At 38.5% G+C, this 24066-nt stretch overlaps 1 protein-coding gene across 1 annotated transcript in view; it reads right to left on the bottom strand.

The window, feature by feature from the left end:
* DGKK (diacylglycerol kinase kappa) overlaps window positions 1–24066 on the bottom strand; it is a 160757-nt gene that overhangs the window by 20400 nt on the left and 116291 nt on the right. Inside the window, exons 13-17 of the mRNA XM_043459737.1 lie at window positions 23539–23678; window positions 22557–22638; window positions 3523–3614; window positions 2544–2643; window positions 1351–1570 (exon numbers count right to left, since the gene is read on the bottom strand). Of these exons, the coding sequence (XP_043315672.1) occupies window positions 1351–1570; window positions 2544–2643; window positions 3523–3614; window positions 22557–22638; window positions 23539–23678 (634 nt within the window). The remainder of the gene's footprint in view (window positions 1–1350; window positions 1571–2543; window positions 2644–3522; window positions 3615–22556; window positions 22639–23538; window positions 23679–24066) is intronic.

A 24066-nucleotide genomic window follows, 5' to 3' on the forward strand; every position in this document is an offset into this window, starting at 1 on the left:
AAATTAACCCTCTAGGACCATGCCTTTCTTTCACTCAAATGTCTCACGAATACCCAGAATATTTGAGAAGTTGCCTTCCTTTCACCAACCTATATATTAATATCATATAGCTCAGGTGCTTGGCCTATGCCAAAGCCTTATAGGTTCAATCCTTATCCTACCCAGGGGTGCCTTTCTCTGTCCCATGGCCACAAACTATACTTCTAAACCTGACTTATGTATTAATGGAGCAGGTTGAGTACTAGTTGTGACAGTGTTATGGCTACATCAGATTGATCTGATCCCTCCTCCTTGGAAACTGTGCATGCGTGCATGCTAAGTCACTTCAGTCGTGTCTGACTCTTTGCGACCCTATGAACTGTTGCCTGGCAGGTTCCTCTGTCCGTGGGATTCTCCAGGCAAGAATACTGGAGTGGGTTGCCATGCCCTCCTCCAAGGAATCTTCCTGACCCAGGGATCGAACCCACATCTTCATTAGCAGGCAGGTTACTTAACCACTAGCGCTACCTGGGAAGCCCCCTTGGAAACTACCTACAGAAATGGAGGCAAATTGGCTCTTTAATTACTTTACACTGCAGAAGGGATATTTCCTTTTTTTTCTTAGAAACTTGGCTGAGGTTGTACCTACATGCACCAAGGCAGGAGAATGTACCATAGGTAAAAGCCAAAGGCCAGCCAAAGGGACTTCCTTGCTACACGAACTACTGCTCAATTCCAATAGCTCAGGTAGAACACACTTGGTATTAACATAATTTTCTGATCTGTTTTTCAAAGAAGCATTGTGGAGAAGAAATGGAAACCAGAATGTTAAATTAAGAAGTTGGAGGAGTTGAAAGAGCTTTCATACTGAGTTGGAAGCTTGTAGGCTGCCATGAATTATGGGAAATGGCAATGAATGTCAGAGCTGCCAGGACCACTCTCAGGGCCCTTGTGCCTGATGAATACTGTGTAAGACATGCAGAGATGAACACAGTTTTCCTTCTAAAATCGTCATAGGCTCAGTGGTTGGAAGGGGATAGGAGCAGGTAGAAAAAATTCCATGGCTGGAGGTGGAAGCTGACAAGAGCTTTGAGCCAAGCCTCTTAGCAGCTGTAATTGTTTAGGATGAGCGTTAGTTCCAAAACTAAATAAATAGCAAGAGTTTAGTCTCTGTGAGGTAGGAGGTGCCAAAGGGGCAGCTTATCAGGAGTGAGACTTTTCAAAGTCAGTCTGAGGACTGATTTTTGATGCTTTATGAATGCAGAATCTAGTTAAGTTTGGGTAGTGGTGTCAGAGTGAGGTAGATCAGTAACCATCCACAGGAACCTTCTCTTTCCCCTCCCTCAGTCAACACAACCCTGGGAACTTTACCTTGTTCAACTTGGAATATGATGAGTTTCAACGACTTTTGGAGATTCTGGGCCTTTGTAGCCAGCTCCAACTTGCACTTGGCTATGTGGTCTATTTGAGGGATGGAGGGCTCTCCATCTGCCTTGGCACTTTCCTTATGTGCTTTGGCACTCTTCTCAACTGCTACATCCTCAGCAAGGATATCAATCAGGACACTGAGCTTGTCGTACATTAAGTCGCTCTATATAGGGAATGAGACAGAGCATTGTTATGAGAAATTCATGCTTGAAAGGACAGAATGAGTAGTTAGATAGCATGGAGAGAAGTGCAGAAGGGTAACAGTTGGCCAGGACACTGAGCATAGGAAGCTAAATGTGGGAAGATGAAAGTTTAGGGAAAGAAATTTTGGGTAGATGTAATAAGATAGCCAAAGGGTGTTAGGAGGTTAAAGAGACATCGTTTGTTTCTGAGCAGCTGCAGGCACCAATGTATGTTGCCTAGTCTTTCTCATGTCCAAATGGTCTATAAAATGATGTACAATATAGCAAGACTGAGGAAAGATAAGCAAACATTTCTGGATTGGTGTTTTCATGGGCATGCTCCTAATGGATACGGATGTGGCTCTGCATGGGTGCCTGGTGTCTGCTTTTGTCTGTGTGTATGTTTGGGGAGGTACTGCATGATTATGGCCTGAAGCCCGGTTCCATCACTTAATAGTTTGTGAACTGAGGCAAGTCACTTAATCTCATTGTGCTTTTATATTCTTGAGAAGTTGTGAAGATTAAATAAGTGAGTACATTATAAGTGCTTAGAACAGTTCTTGGCACAGAATAAGTGCTATAGAAGTATTAGCTATTATTGTTACTGTTGTAATTATAGAGGTGACCATGGGTGTATTTCTAGCATGTATTTGTATGTAGTTTCAAGAATGTTCTGGTATACAGCCATGTGCATACATGTTGGTGTATGTTTGTGTCTAGGTGTGGACAGATGCTTAAAATATGCTTAGGTACATGGTACATGGATAAGCATGTACAGTGCCACTCTTTATTTGGTGAAAGGTGGAAGTTCAATGAGGATTTTCACCATCAGGGAGGCTTACCAGCTGCTTCTCCTTGCCCTTTAACGATTCCCAGTGAGAGGGACATTTGCTTTTATTAAAAAATGGGGCTCTGGTGCCACAAAGAGTACAAGACAAAAGGATGGAAACTTACTTTCAAAATGACAGACTCTATTGCTGTATTGTTCTGTTTTATCCGGCTCCAGGCCTTTACAATATCAACCACAAAATCTTCCACTGCTGAGCACAGGAATCTGGAAAGATAAGATAGATGGCACAATGTGACATGGACATGAGGTCCAGAGCCCTTCTGTCTTATAATGTCATTAGTTTCCATCTTCCTCCTCTTCCTTCTCCCTCTCTCTTTTCTGATCTCTCCTTTCTCCCTCTCCTTGTCTCTCTCTCCCAACTCCCTCTCCTCTCTTTGTTTATTCTGATTCTTCACGTGCATTTGGCAAATATGCCAGTACCTAAGAGAGTTTAACTAACATTTCTTAGCCCAAATTCCAAATTTCCAGAAAACAGAATTCACTTGGTATAACTTGGGTCTGGATTTCATCCTGGGTCAAATCAACTATGGTTCAAGGATCTAGCTAATTTAGTACTAATATAATGACTTTGGTATTATGGCCCATGTAGGGACTGTTTCTCAAAAAAGAATGTGGTAGACTTGGAAGGACTCCACCAGAGTCCCAGGAGGAATGAATGCCCCATATATTTAGGAGAATGTGTTGCTCAGCTATGAGAAAGCAGCAGTAGTAGGCACCACGGAGAGTTTTCCAGGTATTAGATGGAAAAGCTGTCCCTACTGGAGGGGGCTATGCTATGCTCTTGAGTGGTATGGAATGTTGTGTTTCCCTTCTATAACCCCTCTTCCAAATCTGTGGCTTGCAATTTTGTCATGTTGGGGTAGCAGGAGCCCTCACCCCAATCTCATCTTTTTTTAAAAATTTATTTTTCATAAACTTCCCACTCAGGAGATTTTGAGTTAGAAGAAATTTGATTTGGGAAGGTAAACATATGCTTTCTTTGACCTCAACCCCCAAGCTATTAAAATGAGCACCATCTCTGAATGATGTAACAGCCTATGAGAAAAAACACCCCAAAAGGTTGAGAGGCAAAGGAAGACTGACCTGGTTGCGATAATCATCTCTGTCGGGTACTTGGCCTTCAGGATTTTGTTTAACTCAGTGGTTGCAGATTCTAGGTGTTGGATGGCAGCAGCCTAGGGAGAAAATGAGTGTTCAGCCCTGGAATCTTAGCATTGTGACATAGTGTGCTACCCATCCCCACCCCCTCATTATTTCCTACTGATGCTTTACCAGCAACACAAATGCTTCTTTGAAAATAATACACTTAAAAAGAATTCTTGTTGAAGATCTCCACAGATAATCTTAGATCTGTGGTTACTCTAAAAATAAAAGATGTGTATTATTTCCTCTCATTTAAATTAATACTCAAAAACTCATGTGAAGGGGGTACTGTTTGTTCCATGTTTCAAATGAAAAAACCATCTCACATAGCTAGTAAATAATAGATATGGGATTTGAACCTATATCTTTCCAACCAGAGTGTCATCTCTTATATATAATATTAAAAATAATAATCGTTCTCATGCTCCATCATATCAAACTTTTTGTGACCCCATGGACTGTAGCCCACCAGGATCCTCTGCCCATGGAATCTTCCAGGCAAGAATACTAGAGTGGGTTACCATTTCTTTCTCCAGGGAGAAATAATAACAGCATCCACTTATATAGAACTTGCTATGTGTCAGGCTCTGTTCTAAGATACACACACACACACACATATATATAATCAGATAACCTTTATAACAGTCTTATGAAATAAGGATTATTATCCCCATTTCACAGAACAGAAAACTGAGGCATAGGAAAGGGAGAGCTGTTAAATGGTAGGGCCAGGATTTGATTCCAGGTAGTCTGGTTCTTGAGTCTGCAGTCCTAACTATAACTTATATTCACCCCTGTCGCCCTCTACATTGAAATATATACCAAGATCTGATGATTCTATCACTTGAATATGTTTTAAATATGCCCTATTACCACTTCAGCAGTCCAAATCACCATCATCTTTTGCCTAGAAAATGTTAGCACTGCCTATCTTTTTTCCTTGCCTCTAAGCTTTATTCCTTCAATTGTTTCTCCATATACCACGGAAATATTCTGCTTAACACCTTTCTATTAGCAGAATAGATAGATGGATAGATATGAGATAAAGTATAGTGAAATATTAATGGTAGAATCTACCATTCAAAATTTCCTATATGTTTGAAAATTTCATAATAAAATAAGAAAATGTTCTTCTATAATTCTTACTGGTCTTAGAATAAAAGTTCAAATTTCCTGGGGGAGAGGTCAAGACAGATTAGGAGGACATGGAACTCACTTCCCCCTATGAACACGAAAAATACATCTAAATGTGGAGAAAGTATCACTGAAAACTAACTGGAGATTGGCAGAAAGACTTTTGTACAACCAAGGCTATAATTAAGAGCCATACAGAATCCAGTAGGAATGGAGGAGTAGCAATCATGTCAGGACCTGTGCCCTTGATGGGGGGCACAGAAGACGAAGAGCATTACAAAGGCAGAGAGCCTCCCTGGGGAGTGAGCAGTTCAAGCCACATATTGGGTGCCACATCCCTGGAGTCTGACACCAGGAAGACGAGTCCCCTAACCTGGTCAGAAAACCAGTGGGACTAACAGGAAGGCTGTAAGAAACCTAGACTCAGAGGGATTCAAATCAAGAAGGTAGAGTAGGGGGATATGGAACTCAGCTTCCCCCATGAATATATCAAAAATACATCTACATGTGGAACAATTATCACTGAAAACTAACAGGAGGCTGGCAGAAAGACTCCTATATAACCAAGGCTATAAGAAAGATCCACACAGAATCACATAGGAGGGAAGAGAATCGATCATGATGGGACCTGTGTTCCTAGGAGGGGATGTGTAGAAACAGGGAGACTACATGGGTCCATGCCCTCCCTGGGGAGTGAGCAGTGAGAGCTACATACCAGGCATTCCATCCCCGGGGTTCAGCAAAGGGGAGACGAGTCCCCTTGGCTGGTTGGAGGGCTAGTGGGACTAATAGGAGGGCTGCAGTGAAGCCTAGACTCTGCTTGAAAGGAGCCCATGAACACTTGCTAGCTCCCTAAGCAGTGCAGAAATGGTGGGTCGAAACCACCCAGGGCTGACTGGTTTCCTCTGACCAGGGTGTGTGCCCCAGCCTGAGCCAAGCAAATGCTCCAGCACCATTAGCAGCTCCACACAGGACTAAGGGCTGCCACAACAAGGAAAAAACTTTGCAGTAAGATGCTATGGTGTAACAATCTACAATGGAGAAGAATCTGAAAATAGAATGTGTGTGTGTATAAAACTTTGCTATACACCTGAAATATTGTAAATATAGTAAATAAGTAAAAAAAGATGCTATGGTGGATAAAACCTTAAGTGGCATCTGAGCAGGGAGGGGGCATCCACTATTGGCAGTTGCAAAGTTGAAGCATCAGAGGCAGACAAGATCTCTGATGGCAGCCAGACCACCACAGCCCATGCCTCCACCCCTGCTGAACACCCACACTAGCCCCTCTTGCTCCAGCAGTGTTCTGCTCAGGTGAGGGTGCCAGTGATGGGAGGGGGAAGAGCACACACTTAAAAGGAACTTTTATATGTGGATTTTTGTATATGGATATATATATGTAGCAGGCATTCCATCCCTGGGGTTCAGCAAAGGGGAGACGAGCCCCCTTGGCTGGTTGGAGGGTCAGTGGGACTAATAGGAGGACTGCAGGGAAGCCTGGACTCTGCTTGGAAGGAGCCCATGAACGCTTGCTTGCCTGATATGTAGTCCATATATATACAACTTTTTCACATTATAGGCATTGCAGAAGGGGAAAAGAGAGAGAGAAGGGGATTGAAAATGTATTAAATGAAATTATGGCTGAAAACTTCCCAAGCCTGAAAAAGAAACAGATATCCAGGTATAAGAAGCACAGAAGTTCCCAGATAAGATGAACCCAAGCAGATCCACACCAAGACATATAATTAAAATGTCAAAACTGTAGATTCTAATGGCACCAAGAGAAAACTAAAGAGTCAGTTACAAGTGAACCCCCATAAGGCTATCAGCTGATTTCTTTAGAGAAATGTTGCAGGCCAGAAGGGTATGATAAGAAATATTCAAAATACTGAAAAGGAAAAACCTGCTACCTAGGATACTCTGCCCAGCAAGGTTATCATTTAGGAGAGATAAAGACCTCTTCAGACTAGCAAAAACCAAAATAAATGAGCAAAACTAAACCTAGTCTACAAGAAATGTCCTACTCCAAATGAAAAAGAAGTAAGAATCTATAGGAAAGGGAAATTCCGAGATAGGAAAGGATTTAAGATAATCTAAATAAGCAAGCACATAGATTAAAGGGCTTCCTTGGTGGCTCAGTGGTAAAGAATCTGCCTGCCAACTCAGGAGACATGGGTTTGATCCCTGGGTCAGGAAGATCCCCTGAAGAAGGAAAATTTGTAAAATCAACTATAAAGACAATAAACAGTGAAGGAAAAAAGTGTAAAGATGTAAAATATGATTTTAAAAAATACAAAAGGTTGGGGAAGGGAATGAAAATGTAGATCTTTTAGTGTTTAAACTTAAATGACTATCAGTTAAAATCACATAGATATAATTATGGGTCAACATATTTGAATCCCATGGTAACTCACTGCAAAAGACATACAAAAACCAAAAAGAAAGGAACCTAAGCATTACTACTAAAGAAAATCATTAAACCACAGTGGGAGAAACAGAAGTAAACAGAGAACTATGAAAACAACTGGAAAACAAGTAATAGAATGACAATAAGTACATGTGTTGTGCTGTACTAAGGTGCTTCAGTCATGTTGAACTCTTTGTGACCCCGTGGACTGTAGCTTGCCAGGCTCCTCTGTTCATGGGGTTTTCCAGGCAAGAATATTGGAATGGGTTGCCATGTCCTCCTCCAGGGGATCTTCCCAACACAGGGATTGAACCTGTGGTTCCTGCAGCTCTTGTGTTGCAGGCAGATTCTTTACAGCTGAGCTACCTGGGAAGCCCAGTAAGTACATACCAATCAATAATTACTTTAAATGACTAAATGTCAATAGACTAAATGTTCCAAAAGACAAAGGGTGGCTGATTGGATTAAAAAACAAGACCCTTTAATATGCTGCCTATAAGGGAAGCTCTTCAGGGCCAAAGACATACAGAATGAAAGTGAAGGAATGGAAAAAGATACTTCATGAAATCGTTAATGACAAGAAAGTGAGGGTAGCAATATTCATATAGATCAAAAAGACTTTAAAATGAAGGCTATAACAAAAGACAAGTGCATTATATAATCATAAAGGGATCAATATATAAAGAAGATATTGCTCTTGTTAACATATATGTACCTAACACAGGAGCCCCTAAATATATAAAGCAAATACTAGCAGACATAAAGGGAGAATTTGACAATGATACAATATTAGTAGAGGACTTTGACACTCCCCTGATATCTATAGACATATCATCTAGACAGATAATAAGACAACAGTGAACTTAAATGACACAATAGACTAGTTGGACTTAATAGATGTCTTACAAGACATTCCATCCCCAAATAGCAGAATACACATTCTTCTCAAGTGCTTATGGAATGTTCTCCAGGATAGATCACATGCTGGGCCACAGAACGAGTCTCAACAAATTTAAGATAGAAATTACATCAAGTATTTTTTATGACCAAAACAGCATGAAACTAGAAAGCAACTACAAAAAGAAAAATGGGAAAATAACAAACACATGGAGGCTACACAACACACTACTAAAAAACCATTGGGACAGGATGAAATCAAAGAGGAAATCAGAAAGTCCCTCAAAGCAAATGCAAACAGAAACACGATTTTCCAAAATCTATTAGATGCAACAAAAGCAGTTCTAAGAGAGAAGTTAGTGCCAATACAGGCCTTTCTCAAGAAACAAGAAAAATCTTGCATAAAACATCTTATCACCTAAAAGCATTAGAAAAAGAACAAACAAAACTCAAAGTCAGTAGAAGGAAGAAAAAGATAAAGATCAGAGAGGAAATAAATAAAATAGAGACACATGTACACCTGTGACTGTTTCATGTCAATGTATGGCAAAAACCACCACAATATTGTAATTAGACTCGAATTAAATAAATTAATTAAAAAATAAAAAACAATAGAAAAGATCAATGAAACCAAGAACTGGTTCTTTGAAATGATAAAATTGATAAACTTTTCACCAGGGTCACCAAGAAAAAAAGAGTGAGGACCCAAATAAAATAATGAAAGAGGAGACAAAACAGCTAATACCACAAAAATTTAAAAAATCATAAGAGAATACTATGTTATATGCCAACAAAATGGACAGCCTAGAAGACATGAACAAATTCTAAAAAAATACAGCCTGGTAAGACTGATTCAAGAAGAAACAATTTGAACAGAATAATCAATACAAGTAAAACTGAATTTATAATAAAAATTTCCAGCTAACAACAGTCTAGGATCAGATGGTTTCAGAAAAGAATTCTAACAAAGATATTTGTTACTGTTCACTCGCTCAGTCGTGTCTGACTCTTTGCAACCCCATGGACTGTAGCACGCCAGGCTTCCCAGTCCTTCATCATCTCCCAGAGCTTGCTCAAACTCATGTCCATTGAGTCAGTGATGCCATCCAACCATCTCATCCTCTGTTGTCCCCTTTTCCTCCTGCCTTCTATCTTTCCCAGCATCAGGGTCTTTTTCAATGAGTTGGCTCTTTGCATCAGATGGCTAAAGTATTGGAGCTTCAGCATCAGTCCTTCCAAGAAATACACAGGGTTGATTTTCTTTAGGATTGACAGGTTTGATCTCCTTGCAGTCCAAGGGACTCTAAAGAGTCTTCTCCAACACTGCAATTCAAAAGCATCAATTCTTTGGCACGCAGCCTTCTTTATGGTTCAACTCTCATGTCCATACATGACTGCTGGAAAAACCATAGCTTTGACTAGACAGACCTTTGTCAACAGAGTAATGTCTCTGCTTTTTACAAAGATATAGACAAGAGTTAATAACTATCCCTGTCAAATTGTTGTAAAATTTGAAGAGAAAGGAGTACTCCCAAATTTATTTTATAAGGCCACCCTTATCCTGATACTAAAATATGAAAAAATAACCTACAAAAAAGAGAAAATTATAGGCTAATATATATATATATATATTTTTAAAAAGCTTTTTATTTTGTATTGGGGTATAGCTGATTAACAAACAATGTTGTGATAGTTTCAGGTGAATAGCAAAGGATCTCAGCCATACATGTACATGTATCCATTCTCCAACCTCTGCCACATAAGATTGAGCAGAGTTCCACTAGGTCCTTGTTGGTTATCCATTTTAAATATACCAGTGTGGACATGTCCATCCCAAACTCCCTAGCTATTCCTTCCCCTCATCCTTCCTCCTGGCAACCATAAATTCACTCTCTAAGGCTGTGAGTCTGTTTCTGTTTTGTAAGTAAGTTCATTTGTATCATTTCTTTTTAGATTCCATATATAAGGGGTGTCATATGATATTTCTCCTTCTCTGTCTGACTTACTTCACTCAGTTTGACACTGTCTAGGTCCATTCATGTTGCTAAAAATGGCATTATTTTATTCTTTTCAATGGCTGAGTAATATTCTGAAATTGCATATATGTACCACATCTTTATCCATTCCTCTGTCAATTGACATTTCAGTTGCTTCTATGTCTTGGCTATTGTAAACAGTGCTGCAATGAACATTGGGGTGCATGTATCCTTTTGGATCAGTTTTTCTCTGGATAAATGCCCAGGAGTGTGATTGCAGGGTCTTATGGTAGCTCTACTTTTAGTTTTTTGAGGACGCTCCATACTGTTCTCCATAGTGTATAGGCCAATATCTTTGATGAATATAGATGCAAAAATCCTCAACAAAATATTAGGAGACTGAATCCAATAATATATAAAAAGGATCATACACCATGATCAAGTTGGGTTTATTCCAGGATCAAGAGGGTGGACTAACATTTGCAAATCAACAAATGTGATATACAACAGTAGTCTCCAAACCTTTTGGCACCAGTGATCAGTTTCACCGAAGACAATTTTTCCATAGACCTGCAGGTAGTGCAGAGGGGCGGGGGATGGTTCAGGTAGTAATGGGAGCAATGGGGATCAATGGGATGCAGCAGATGAAGCTTTGCTTGCTCACCTGCCACTCACCTCCTGCTCTGCAGCCTGGTTCCTAACAGGCCATGGACCAGTAGTGGTCCATGACTCAGGGGCTGGGGACCCTTGATGCACAACATTAACAAAAGGAAGGATAAAAAAAGTCACATGATCATCTCAATAGATGCAGAAAAGGCATTTGAAAAATTTCAACATCCATTCATCACTTCATGGCAAATAGATGGGGAAACAGTGGAAACAGTGTCAGACTTTATTTTTCTGGGCTCCAAAATCACTGAAGATGGTGATTGCTGCCATGAAATTAAAAGACACTTACTCCTTGGAAGGAAAGTTATGACCAACCTAGGCAGCATATTAAAAAGTAGAGACATTACTTTGCCAACAAAGGTCCGGCTAGTCAAGGCTATGGTTTTTCTAGTGGTCATGTATGGATGTAAGAGTTGGACTATAAAGAAAGCTGAGTGCTGAAAAATCAATGCTTTTGAACTGTGGTGTTGGAGAAGATTCTTGAGAGTCCCTTGGACTGCAAGGAGATCTAACCAGTCCATCCTAAAGGAGATGAGTCCTGGGTGTTCATTGGAAGGACTGATGTTGAAGCTGAAACTCCAATAGTTTGGCCACCTGATGCATAGAACTGACTCATTGGAAAAGACCCTGATGCTGGGAAAGATTGAGGGCAGGAGGAGAAGGGAATGACAGAGGATGAGATGGTTGGATGGCATCACTGACTTGATGGACACAGGTTTGGGTGGACTCCGGGGGTTGGTGCTGGACACGAGGCCTGGTGTGCTGCGGTTCGTGGGGTTGCAAAGAGTCGGACACAACTGAGCGACTGAACTGAACTGACATTCACGATAAAATTCTCATATCGTATGTATAGAGGAAACATATCTCAACAAAATTAAGGCCATATGATAAACCCATAGCCAACATCATACTTAGTGATGAAAAGCTGAAAAACTTCTCATTATATTCTGGAACAAGACAAGGATGCCCACTCTTACTACTTCTGTTTAACATAGTAATGGAAGTTCTAGCCACAGTAATCAGAGAAGTAAAAGAAATAAAAAGCATCCAAATTAGAAAGGAAGAGGTAAAAGTGTCACTATTTGCAGATGACACTATATTTATATAGGGAATTCTAAAGTCTCTGCCCCCACATATTAGGACTAGTAAATTAATTCAATAAGGTTGAAGGATACAAGATTACTATATAAAAATATATTGCATTTCTATACACTAACAAGGAAATTTTAGAAACAAAAAGTAAAAAACCATCCTTCTTGAAATCACAACCAAAAGAATAAAATACTAAGAATAAACTTAACCAAGGAGATGAAAGGCCTATAATCTAAAAACTGAAAAAACATTGATTAAGGGAATTGAAGATGATTTAAAGAAATGGAAAGATACCTTATGCCCTTGGATTAGAAGAATAAATATTTTTTAAGATGGCCATACTACCCAAAGCAATCTGCAGATTTAATGGCAAAGAATCTGCCTGCAATGCAGGGGACCCAGGATCAATTCCTGGGTTTGGAAGATTCCTTGGAGAAGGGCATGAAAATCCACTCCAGTATTCTTGCCTGGAGAATCCCATGGACAGGGGAGCCTGGTGGGCTACAGTCCATAGGGTTGCAATGAGTCAGACACGACTGAGCAACTCCACATTATCTACATCTATCAAAACACCCATGACATTTTTCACAGAACAAGAACAAATAAAAATCCATATGGAACTACAAAAGACCCCAAATTTCCATAGCCATCTTGAGAAAAAGAACAAAGTTGGAGCTATAACCCCCCAGGCTTCAGAATATACTACATAGCTACAGTACAGCATGTTACTAGCACAAAATCAGATACATAGATCAGTGGAACAGAATAGAGAACCAGAAATGAACCCACACATCTATTGTCTATTAATTTATGAGAAAGGAGGCAAGAACATACAATGGAGAAAAGACAGTCTCTTTAGCAAGTGGTATTGGAAAAACTGGACAACCACATGTAAAACAATGAGATTAGAACATTCCTTCAGACCATATACACAAATCAACTCGAAGTGGTTCAAAGACCTAAATGTAAGACATGACACCATAAAAGTCCTAGAAGAGAACATAGGCAGAACACTCTTTGACAAAACTGTAACAATATTTTGGTCAATCTCTTAAGTCAAAGTAAATAAATGCAAAAATAAAGTAATGGGACCTATTTAAATTTAAAAGCTTTTGCACAGCAAGGAAATTATCAATAAAATGAAAATACAACCTATGAAAGGGGAGAAAATATTTCCAAGTGATGTGGCTGACAAGGGGTTAATATCTAAAATACACAAACAGCTCATACAACTCAATACCACAAAAAGAAACAACCCAATCAACAAATGGGCAGAAGACTTCAATAGACATTTTTCCAAAGAAGACTATATGGCTAACAGGCACACGAAAAGATGATCAACATCAGTAATTATTAGAGAAATGCAAAACAACAATGAGATATCACCTCACACCTGTCAGAATGGCTATCATCAAAAAGTCTACAAATAATAAATGTTGGATAGGATGTGGAGAAATGGAAACCTTCATACACTACTGGTGGGGTTTTACACTGTTTCCAGTCACTATGGGAAACTGTATGGAGTTTCTTCAAAAAACTAAAAATAGAACTATGATATGATCTGGCAATTTCAGTGCTAGGTGTGTATTTGCAGAAAATGAAAACACTAATTTGAAAAGATGCATGGACCTCAATGTTCATAGCAGCACTACTTATAATAGCCAAGATATGGAAGCAACTTGAGTGCCCATCAACAGATGAATGGATACAGATGTGGTTTATACATACAATACTACTGGAATACTACTCAGCTCCCCCCAAAAATGGAATCCTGCCATTTATAACAATGTGAATAGACCTTGGGGGTATTATGCTTAATGAAATATGTCAGTGAGAAAAAAAGAATACTCTATTTTATCACTTATACATAGGATATGAAAAATAAAACAAATGTATACTTAATAAAAATGGACTCACAGGTGTAGAGAACAAACTAGTGGTTACAAGTGTAGAGGAAACAGGGAGGGGTGAGATAGGGGTGTCAGATTTAGAAATACAAAATAAATATATATTTATACAATATAAGTAAGTTATATATAGAATAAATAAATAACTTGGATATATTGTACAGCAAACAAACCAAAGAAACCTTTTTCAATTTTTTGCTAGTGATCACACACACACATGCGCTTTCTCCTGAAACAAGGCAGAAGAAACAGATTGAAACTGAATAGGACTCTGGCCAGTTTCCCACAACCTCTGGCCCATGGCCAGCCTGAGCCAAGAACCCATTTTATCCCATTTGCTTCACAATAGTAGTTCTACACTAGAGTGAGAATGGCTGAGGGGAGTGCTCAGATGTGAGGGACTATGCCAGCCCAGATCATGAATGGCATCTGAATAAGGCCGGGGCCTCAAAATGGAGTTTACGGAGGCACCACCTCAAAGGATTCAAGGATTCTAAGTGAAACTAGGGACACCACAGTCTATGCCCAGGCCCATGCCAAGTGCCCTCTCCAGCCCCTCTTGCTCCAGCTCTATTCCCCTCTGGGGAAGTGTGCTGGTGCTGGGAGGGAAAGAATACACTTAGAGGGAATAGAGCTATCTTAGACTTGACCCTCAGGGCTTCTGCTCCAGCAATTTGGGACCTGCCCCCACTCTAAGAGGGTAATGTTGGCACTGAAGGAAGGAGAAGCCCTGCCTCACACCCGACTCTGCCTCTTGCTGCTCTATCTCCAGCATTACCTCCTAACAAGATGATAGCGCTAGCACACTCTGGGGAAAGACATGACTTGTGCTCAAGTCAGATGTAGCTCTCCCACTAAAGTCCTTGGGCACAGGCAGAGAGTGTGGGGATACCCGTAGACAAGGACACCCCTTCAAGGCTGGAAAAAGGTAATTGTTTCATCTAATTTCATAGAATACATACAGCAAAAATGAGAAGACAGAGGGATTTGTTTCATTGAAAAAACAGGAGAAAACCCCTGAAAAAGCAACTAATGAAACAGAAATAAATTATTTGCTAGATGAAGAATTCAAAGCATTAGTAATAGATAGGCTAGCTGAATTAGGGAAAAGAATAGATGAACACTGAGAATTTTAACACAGAAATAAGAATTTTTTAAAGATGAAATGAAAAACATGCTAGAAGGAATTAACAGGAGCCTAGGTGATACAGAAGAATGCATAAGTTATCTGGAAGACAGAATAACAGAAAGGACACAGTCAGAACAGCAGAAAGAAAAATTTAAAAAATGATAACAGTTTAGTGATATTTAGCACAATATTAAAGCATACCGACATCTGCACTATAGGGGTTTCAGAAGCAGAGTGAGAGGAGGCGGGGTGTTGAAAATGTATTCGATGAAGTGATGGCTGAAAACTTCTTAAACGTGAAGAAGGAAACCAATATACATGTACATGAAGCTTAGAGGGTTCTAAACAAGATGAATTCCAACAAACCTACACCAAAAAGTAATTAAAACAGCAAAAGTTTAAGATAAAGAATTCTAAAGGCAGCAAGAGAAATCAAAAGAATCATAAGAATCTTATAAAGAACCTTCATAAGGCTATCAGCTGATTTCTCTGCAGAAAACTTGTAGGGAAGAAGGGATGGCACGCTGTATATAAAGTGCTAAAAGGGAAAAACCTGCAACCTAGGATACTCTACCCAGCAAGACTGCCATTTAGAATTGGAGGAGAGATAAAAGAACTTCCAAGACAAGCAAAAACTAAAAACACTGAGCAATAAAATCCTATCCTAAAAGAAATGTTAAAGGGTCTTCTCTAATTGAAAAGGCTACATTTACATTTGCTGTTGTTTAGTCACTAAGTCATGTCCAACTCTTTGTGACTCATGGACTTAACCTGCTAGGCTCCTCTGTCCAGGCAAGGATACTGGAATTGGTTGCCATTTCCTTCTCCAGCGGATTTTCTGGACACAGGTCTCAAACCCATGTCTCCGCATTGGAGGCAGATTCTTTACCATTGAGCCACCAGGGTAGACTTACATTTACATTAGTAAAGGCAAATATATAGTAAAGGCTGAGAACCAACCACCTAAATAAGCTAGTACAAAGATTGAAAAAAAATGTAAAATCAATTATAACTACAATAAACTGAAGGGATAAACATGGAGATGTAAAATATGATATCAAAAACAAAATGTAGGGGAGGGGAGTAAAAAGGTATATATTTTAGAATGTGTTTGAACTTAAGGGACTGTTTTTAAAAAGTAGGTCAACATATAGAAACCCATTGGTAACCACAAATTAAAAACCTACAACTGAAACATAAAACTACAGTGAAAAGAATATAAGTATACCAATAAGGAAAACCATCAAACAACAAGGGAAGAAACTAAAAGAAGAAGAATGGATAAATACAAACACAAGTAGAATATAATTAACAAGTTGGCAATAAACACATACCTATCACTGATTACTTTAAAGGTCAATGGACTAAATATTCCAATTGAAAAACTTAGGGTGGCTGATTGAATCAAAATAAGACCCATATATATGCTGCTTACAAGAGACTCACTTCAGAGTTAAAGACACACATAGACTGAAAACCAGAGGATGGAAAAGGATATTTCATGTAAATGGAAACACCAAGAAAATGGGAATAGGAATATTCATATAGGACAAAACAGTTTTTAACAAAAGATGAAGGGTGTTATATAATGACAAAGTGATAAAAACAATCAGGATACAACACTCCTTAACATATACACACCTAATATAGGAACACCTAACTATATAAAGAAAATATTAATAAACATGAAGAAAAAATTCACAATAATACAAATATGGTAGGGGACTTATGTCAGTAGACATATCATCCAGAGAGAAAATCAAGAAGGAAATGATGTCTTAAATGACATATTATACCAGTTGGACTTAATATCAGTAGATATCTACAGGACATTCCATCCCAAAACAGCAGAATACACATTATATTCAAGTGCACATGGAATGTCCTCCAGGAGAGATCATATGATAGGCCACCAAACAAGCCTCAACAAATTTGAGAGGATAGAAATTATATCAAGCATTTTTTCTGACCATGACAATATGAAGCTAGAAATCAATTACAGGAAGAGAGATGGAAAAACACAAACATGTGAAGACTAAGTAACATGCTACTAAAAAAAAATTCATGGGACAATGATGAAGTCAAAGAGGAAATCAGAAAATATCTTGATACAAATGAAAATGGAGACAAAACTTTCCAAAATCTGTGGGAAACAGCAAAGAAATTCTAAGTGGGAAATTTACAGGGATACAGGCCTACCTCAAGCAACAAGAAAAATCTCAAGTAAACAACTTATACTACCACCTAAAAGAGAAAAAGAGCAAATGAAGTCTAACGTCATCAGAAGGCAGGAAATAAAGTTCAAGAGAAAATAAATAAAATACAGGCCCCCATAAGAAAACAATAGAAAAGATCAATGAAACCAAGTGTTGGTTCTTTGAAAAGATAAAATTGATAAACCTTCAGTGAAGCTCATCAAGAAGAAAAGAGAGAGGACCCAAATAAGAAATGAAACAGGAGACATAACAACCAATACCACAGAGATTCAAAAAGAATACTATGAACAGTTATATGCCAATAAATTGAACAACCTAGAAGGAATGAGCACATTTCTAGAAATATACAATCTTTCAAGACTGAATAAGGAAGAAATAGACAATCTGAACAGACTGATCACTAGTAGTAAATTTGAATTTGTAATAAAATAATTTCCCAGCAAACCAAAGTCCATGATTGTATGACTTCACAGGAAACTCTACCAAACATACAGAGAAGAGCTAATACCTAGTCTTCTCAAACTATTCCAAAAAATTGAAGAAAAAGGAACACTTACATATTCGTTGTACAAGGCCACTTTTACCCTGATACCAAAACCAGACAAAGACATCACACACACAAAATTTCACACCAATATCTTTGATGACTATAGATGTAAAAATCCGCAGCAAAATATTGGCAAACCAAATCCAATAACATATAAACATAATCATGCACCATAATTAAGTTGGATTTATTCCAGGGATGAAAAGATGGTTCAATATTTGCAAATTAATCAATGTGATATATCACATTAACAAAAGGAAGGAAAAAAATCACATGATCATCTCAATAGATGCAGAAAAAGCATTTGACAAAATTCAAAATCCATTCATGATAGAACTCTCACCCCAGTGGGTATAGAGGGAATATATCTCAACATAATTAAGGCCATTATGACAAATCCACAGGCAACATCATACTCAGTGGTGAAAAGCTGAAAGCCTTTCTTCTAAAATCAAGAATGAGACATGGATACTCATTCTTGTTACTTCTATTTAACATATTATTGGAAGTCCTAGCCATAGCAGTCAGAAAATAAAAAGAAATAAAAGGCATCCAAATTAGAAGGGAAGTAGTAAAACTGTCACAAATTGCAGGTGACATGAAACTATATATAGAAAACTCTAAAATTTCTACAAAACACTATTAGAACTAAAAAAAAATTTAGTAAAGTTGCAGGATACAAGATAAATGTACAGAAATCTGTTGCTTTCCTCTACACAAATGATGAGCTATCAGAAAAAGAAAGCAAGAAAATAATCCTGTTTAAAATTGCATTGAAGAAGAATAAAATAACTAGAAAATTACCTAACCAAGGAGGTGAAAGACCTATACTCTGAAAACTATAAAACCTTGATGAAAGAAACTGAAGATGATACAATGAAATGGGAAGATATCTGTTGTTCATGGGTTGAAAAAGTTAATATGGTTTAAAATGTCCATAGTATTTGAAGCAATCTATAGATTTAATGCAATCTCTATCAAATATCCAGGATATCTTTCACAGAACTAGAATAATCCTAAATTTTATATGGAGCCACAAAAGAACCAAAATTGCCAAAGCCATCTTGAGAAAAAAGAACAAAATGGGAAGTATCATGCTACTTGACTTCAAACTATATTACAAAGCTACAATAATCAAACAGCATGGCACTGGCACAAAAGCAGACATAAAGATAAATGGAACAGAAGAGAGAGCTCAGAAATAAACCCTTAGATTTATGATCAATTAATCTATAAGAAATGAATCAAGAATATACAATGAAGAAAAGACTATCTCTTTAATAAATGGTGCTGGGATCACTGGTCAGTTACATGCAAAAGAATAAAATTAGAACATTTTCTTATACCATATACAAAAAATAAACTCAAAACTGATTAAAGATCTATAAACCTAGAAGATAACATAAGCAGCATACTACTTTACATAAATTGTAGCAATATGTTTTTGGATATGCCTAAGACAAAAGAAACAAAAACAAAATTAGCAAGTGGGACCTAATTAAACTCAAAGGTTTTGGCACAGCAAAGGAAACCATTGACAAAATGAAACAACATCCTACTGAATGAAAGAAAATATTCATATATGATATGATAGTATTAGGGGTTTATAGCCAAAATACATAAACAACTCATACAACTCAAAATAAAAAAAAAACCCTACAAAAATAGGCAAGTCTCCCAGAATAATAGAAATAAAAGCAAAAATAAACAAATGGGACCTACTTAAGCTCAGAAGCTTTTACACAGAAAAGGAAACAATAAACAAAATGAAAAGACAACCCACAGATTGGGAGAAAATATTTGCAAATGATGTGACTGATAAAGGATTAGTCTCCAAAATTTATGAACAACTTATGACACTTAACAACATCAAAACAAACAATCCAATCAGAAAAAGGGAAGAATAGATGTTTCTCCAAAGAAGACATACAGATGCAGAAGAGCACATGAAAAGATAATTCAGTAATTAATTTCTGATTGGGTTGTTTGTTTTGATGTTGTTAAGTCTCACACCAGCCAGAATTGCTATCATCAAAAAATTGACAAACGATAAATGCTGGAGAGGGTGTGGAGAGAAGGGAACCCTCTTATTGGTACAGCTACTACGGAGAACAGAATGGAGGTTCCTTAAAAAAAAAAACAAACTTAAAATAGAGCTACCATAAGACCCTGCAATCACACTCCTGGGCATTTATCCAGAGAAAAACATGATCCAAAAGGATACATGCACCCCAATGTGCATTGCAGCACTGTTTACAATAGCCAAGACATAGAAGCAACTTGAATGTCAATTGACAGAGGAATGGATAAAGAAGATGTGATACATATATACAATTTTGGAATATTACCCAGCCATTAAAAAGAACAAAATATTGCCATTTGCAGCAACACAGATGGACCTAGACAGTGTCATACTGAGTGAAGTAAGTCAGACAAGAGAAGGAGAAATATCATATGACATCCCTTATATATGGAATCTAAAAAGAAATGATACAAATGAACTTACTTACAAAACAGAAACAGACTCAAAGACTTAAGAGAGTGAATTCATGGTTGCCAGGAGGAAGGGTGGGGGGAAGAGACAGTGAGTTTGGGATGGACATATGCACACTGGTATATTTAAAATGGATAACCAAAAAGGACCTACTGTATAGCACATGGAACTCGGCTCAATCTTATGTGGCAGAGTTTGGAGAAGAATGGATACATGTATATGTATGGCTGAGACCCTTTGCTGTTCCCCTGAAACTGTCAAGTATTATTTGGACTACACCCAGTGCAAAATAAAAAATTTAAAGTAAAATGGGCAGAAGACCTGAATAGACATTTTTCCAAAGAAGATATACAAACCGCCAAAATGCTCAAGAAAAAGATGCTCAAAACTGCTAATCATTAGAGAAATGCAGATGAAAACCACAATGACATACCACCTCACACCTGTCAGAATGACTATCATAAAAAAGACAATACATAGTAAACATTTGTGAGGATGCTGAGAAAAGGGAACCCAATTATACCATCAGTAGGAATATAAACTGGTACAGCCACTGTGGAAAACAGTATGAAAATTCCTCAAAAAACTGAAAATAGAACTACCATATGATTTAGGAATTCCATTCCTAGGAATATATCTGAAGAAATGAAAACACTTATTTGAAAAGATACATGTATCTCAATATTCTTAGCAGCATTATTTACAATGACCAAAATATGGAAGCAACCTAAATATCCATCAACAGATGAATGGATAAAGAAGATTTGGGGTATGTGTGTGTGTGTACACACAAAATAGGATATAACAGTCATAGAAAGAATGAAATTCTGCTATTTTGAAAAACATGGATGGACCTAGAGGGTATTATTCATAGTGAAATAAGTAAAAATAGAAACACAAATACTGTTACCACTTATATGTAGAATCTAAAATATAATACAAAAGGATTAATACTAGAAAACAGAAATAGACTCAGATATTTAGAAAAAGCTGGTGGCTACAAGTGGGGAGAAGGAAGATGGGAAGGGCAAGGCAGGAATATGAGATTAAGAGATACAAACTACTATCTATAAAATAAGCAACAAAGTTATATTGCACAGCTAAATATAGCTATTATATTGTAATTACTTTAAACTTTGTGTGCATGTGTGCTAAGTTGCCTCAGTCATGTCTGACTCTTTCCAATCCTAGGGACTATAGCCTGTCAGACTCCTCTATCCATGAAATTCTCCAGGCAAGAATATTGGAGTGGGTTTCCATGCTCCCCTTCAGGGGGTCTCCCCTACCCAGGGATCGAACCCAGGTCTCCTGCATTGCAGGCAGGTTCTTTACCTTCTGAGCCACCAGGGAAGCCCTAAATCAACTATGTGTTGAAAGTGTTAGTCACTCAGTTGTGTCTAACTCTTTGCGATCGCGTGGACTGTAGCCTGCCAGGATCCTCTGTCCATGTAATTCTTCAGGCAAGAATAGTGGAGTGGATTGTCATTCCCTTCTCCAGGGGATCTTCCTGACCCAGGGACTGAACGTAGGTCCCCTGCATCGCAGGCAGATTCTTTACTGTCTGAGCCACTAGGGGAGCCCTAAATCAACTAAAAAAAGGTTTAAACTTCCTGCCATGGTTTACCAGGTCCTTCCTGGCCTGACCCCTGATTACCTTTTCAACCTCATGTTTGGTTACTTTCCCTATATACCCACTCCCTGGTCCCTATGCCTTAACCATTATGAATGCATTTATGTTCTGTGAATATTCCATGCTCTCTTTCCTTTGTAACACATACTATTCCATCTGTCTGAAACAAGCCTCCTCTTTTCTTATTATCTGAATTAACTCCCTCTGGTCCTTGAATCACTTCTGAAATGACCTTCTGAGTTTTCCCTGATTTTCCCCAGACTGGGTTAGTTACGTGTGTGCTAAGTCGCTTCAGTCATGTCTGACTCTTTGCAACACTATGGACTGCAACCCACCAGGCTCTTCTGTCCATGGGATTCTCCAAGCAAGAATACTGGTGTGGGTTCCCATGCCCTCCTCCAGGGGATCTTCCTGACCCAGGGATCAAGCCTGCATCTCTTACACCTACCTGCATTGGCAGGTGGGTTCTTTACCACTAGCACCACCTGGGAAGCCCCAGATTAGGTACACCTGCTGGGTATTTCCATTCCCTTCTATTTCCTTATATATATAAACACTCATACTATTTTATTAAACTATTTTTCTACCACTGCACATAGACTTTGGGCTCCATGACAGCATGATTTCAGTGTCAATCTTTTTTGCCAATTCGTATCTCACACACTATAGTTAATCCATATTTTCTGATGGAATTATATCCCCAACACCTCACACAGTTTTGTTTGGTAAAGAACTGCTGATTGAAATGTCCCGAATCCTCATTGATCTCATCTTCATCAAGCCCATGGATAATACAAATGGTTCTCTCTGGGTTTTACCTATTATTTCAATGCATAATAAAGATGTTGGCTTGAATTACAACTAGGCAGTAGTTACCTCAAATCGGGGTACGTCCATTTCAACTTGCCCTCTTAGCAATGGAGTTTGTCTGGGAGTCTCACGGATCATCACACTCCATCTGAGATGAAGTTTAAAGACAAATATTTAGGGCTCTGTTTCATTAAAGGGTGGCATCAATGCTTCATATGTCATGAAAAAGGTCAAAATATTTATGTGGTGAGTCATGATGTGTTGTAGCGGATGCCCAAGTTATCTCAGGTCACTTGATCTCAAGGGTCAAGGTCCTCTGCCTCATGACTTCTCAAGGCCAGTTTGATGGAAGGAATTCTACCACAGGGTTCTCAGGGAGCAGCACTTCCCACACAGTGATAACTATCAAGATCACCTGAGGTGCTTTTTTAACATACACATACCAGGTCCCTACTGAAGACCTACTGAATAAGAATATTTGTGCTAGGGCCCAGCTTGGTACCTTGAAAAGGCTCCCAAGGATAGTCTTATTAGCAGCCATAAATCAAATAGAAACCTCATGGAAAATCTTTCTTCTCAGAAGATTAGAGGGCAATATTCTCTCTTTTCTAGGGCACAAATAATCCAGGCCAATTGGTTATGAATCCTCTTTTTAATTTCTTTGAGAACTCGATGAAGCTATAGAACTATAATGTTTTATACAATCTTAGAATAGAAAGATGGAAACTTTCCCAAGGAAAAACTATGCTTACACAGATAATTAGCTATGCGATTTTAAGGAGGTTCAAGAACTCTTGAAATTTACTAATGGGGGTTCCTGCTCTAGGATCTTTTAAGTTTGAAGAGGGGCTTCAGTGATGTTTAAAGGATACATGGTAGATCCTTTTTTCTTAATAAACAAGATCCCCCAAATTTCCCTGCACTTGAGCCAGAAAAGCAATGAGGCTCTGTGAAGGAGTTTAGAACATCCCTGACTGAGATAATGTAACTGAGAGTAACTGGCAAGGGACTGGAAGAGCCACAATGACCTGATCTTTCAGCCACTCACCTGTCTAGAATCCTCACACCAGCTTGCTCTACTCTGTTGAGGATGTTCAGAGGTGACTTGTTTTTGTTCCAGAATGCACCCCAGCCGAGGACACGGGCCAGATCATTACCAGTTCCAAGAGGGATGACTGCCAGCTGACACTGCAAGAACAATACCAGGCACCCTTTTCAGACAATCCTACCAAGATCTACCCATCAAAGGACCCAGAGGGTGCTTTTTGGGAAATAATATGGTCTCAAAGTCAGTGGCAATAAAGGACTTGTGATTTTAGGAAGTGTAATAGGAAGATGTTTGAAATTGAGTGAAATTTTCCCTAAGTGGTTGGGTCCCACTCTTGGCAATACAGAACTTTCTCGGTAAGTGGAAATGTTGCTGGAATATGCCAATATTTGTAGTTATGCTTCTAAAAGAGAAACATAGCCACAAATTTTTATCTAGGCTGGTCCAAGGAGATGAGGTGCCTCAATGAGACAAAGTTACTGCAGTCAGAAGAGTAGGGGGCTACTTAGGGAGAGCGAGGTGAGGTAG

This window comes from Cervus canadensis, chromosome X (genome assembly GCF_019320065.1).
Source record: "Cervus canadensis isolate Bull #8, Minnesota chromosome X, ASM1932006v1, whole genome shotgun sequence".
NCBI lineage: Eukaryota > Metazoa > Chordata > Mammalia > Artiodactyla > Cervidae > Cervus > Cervus canadensis.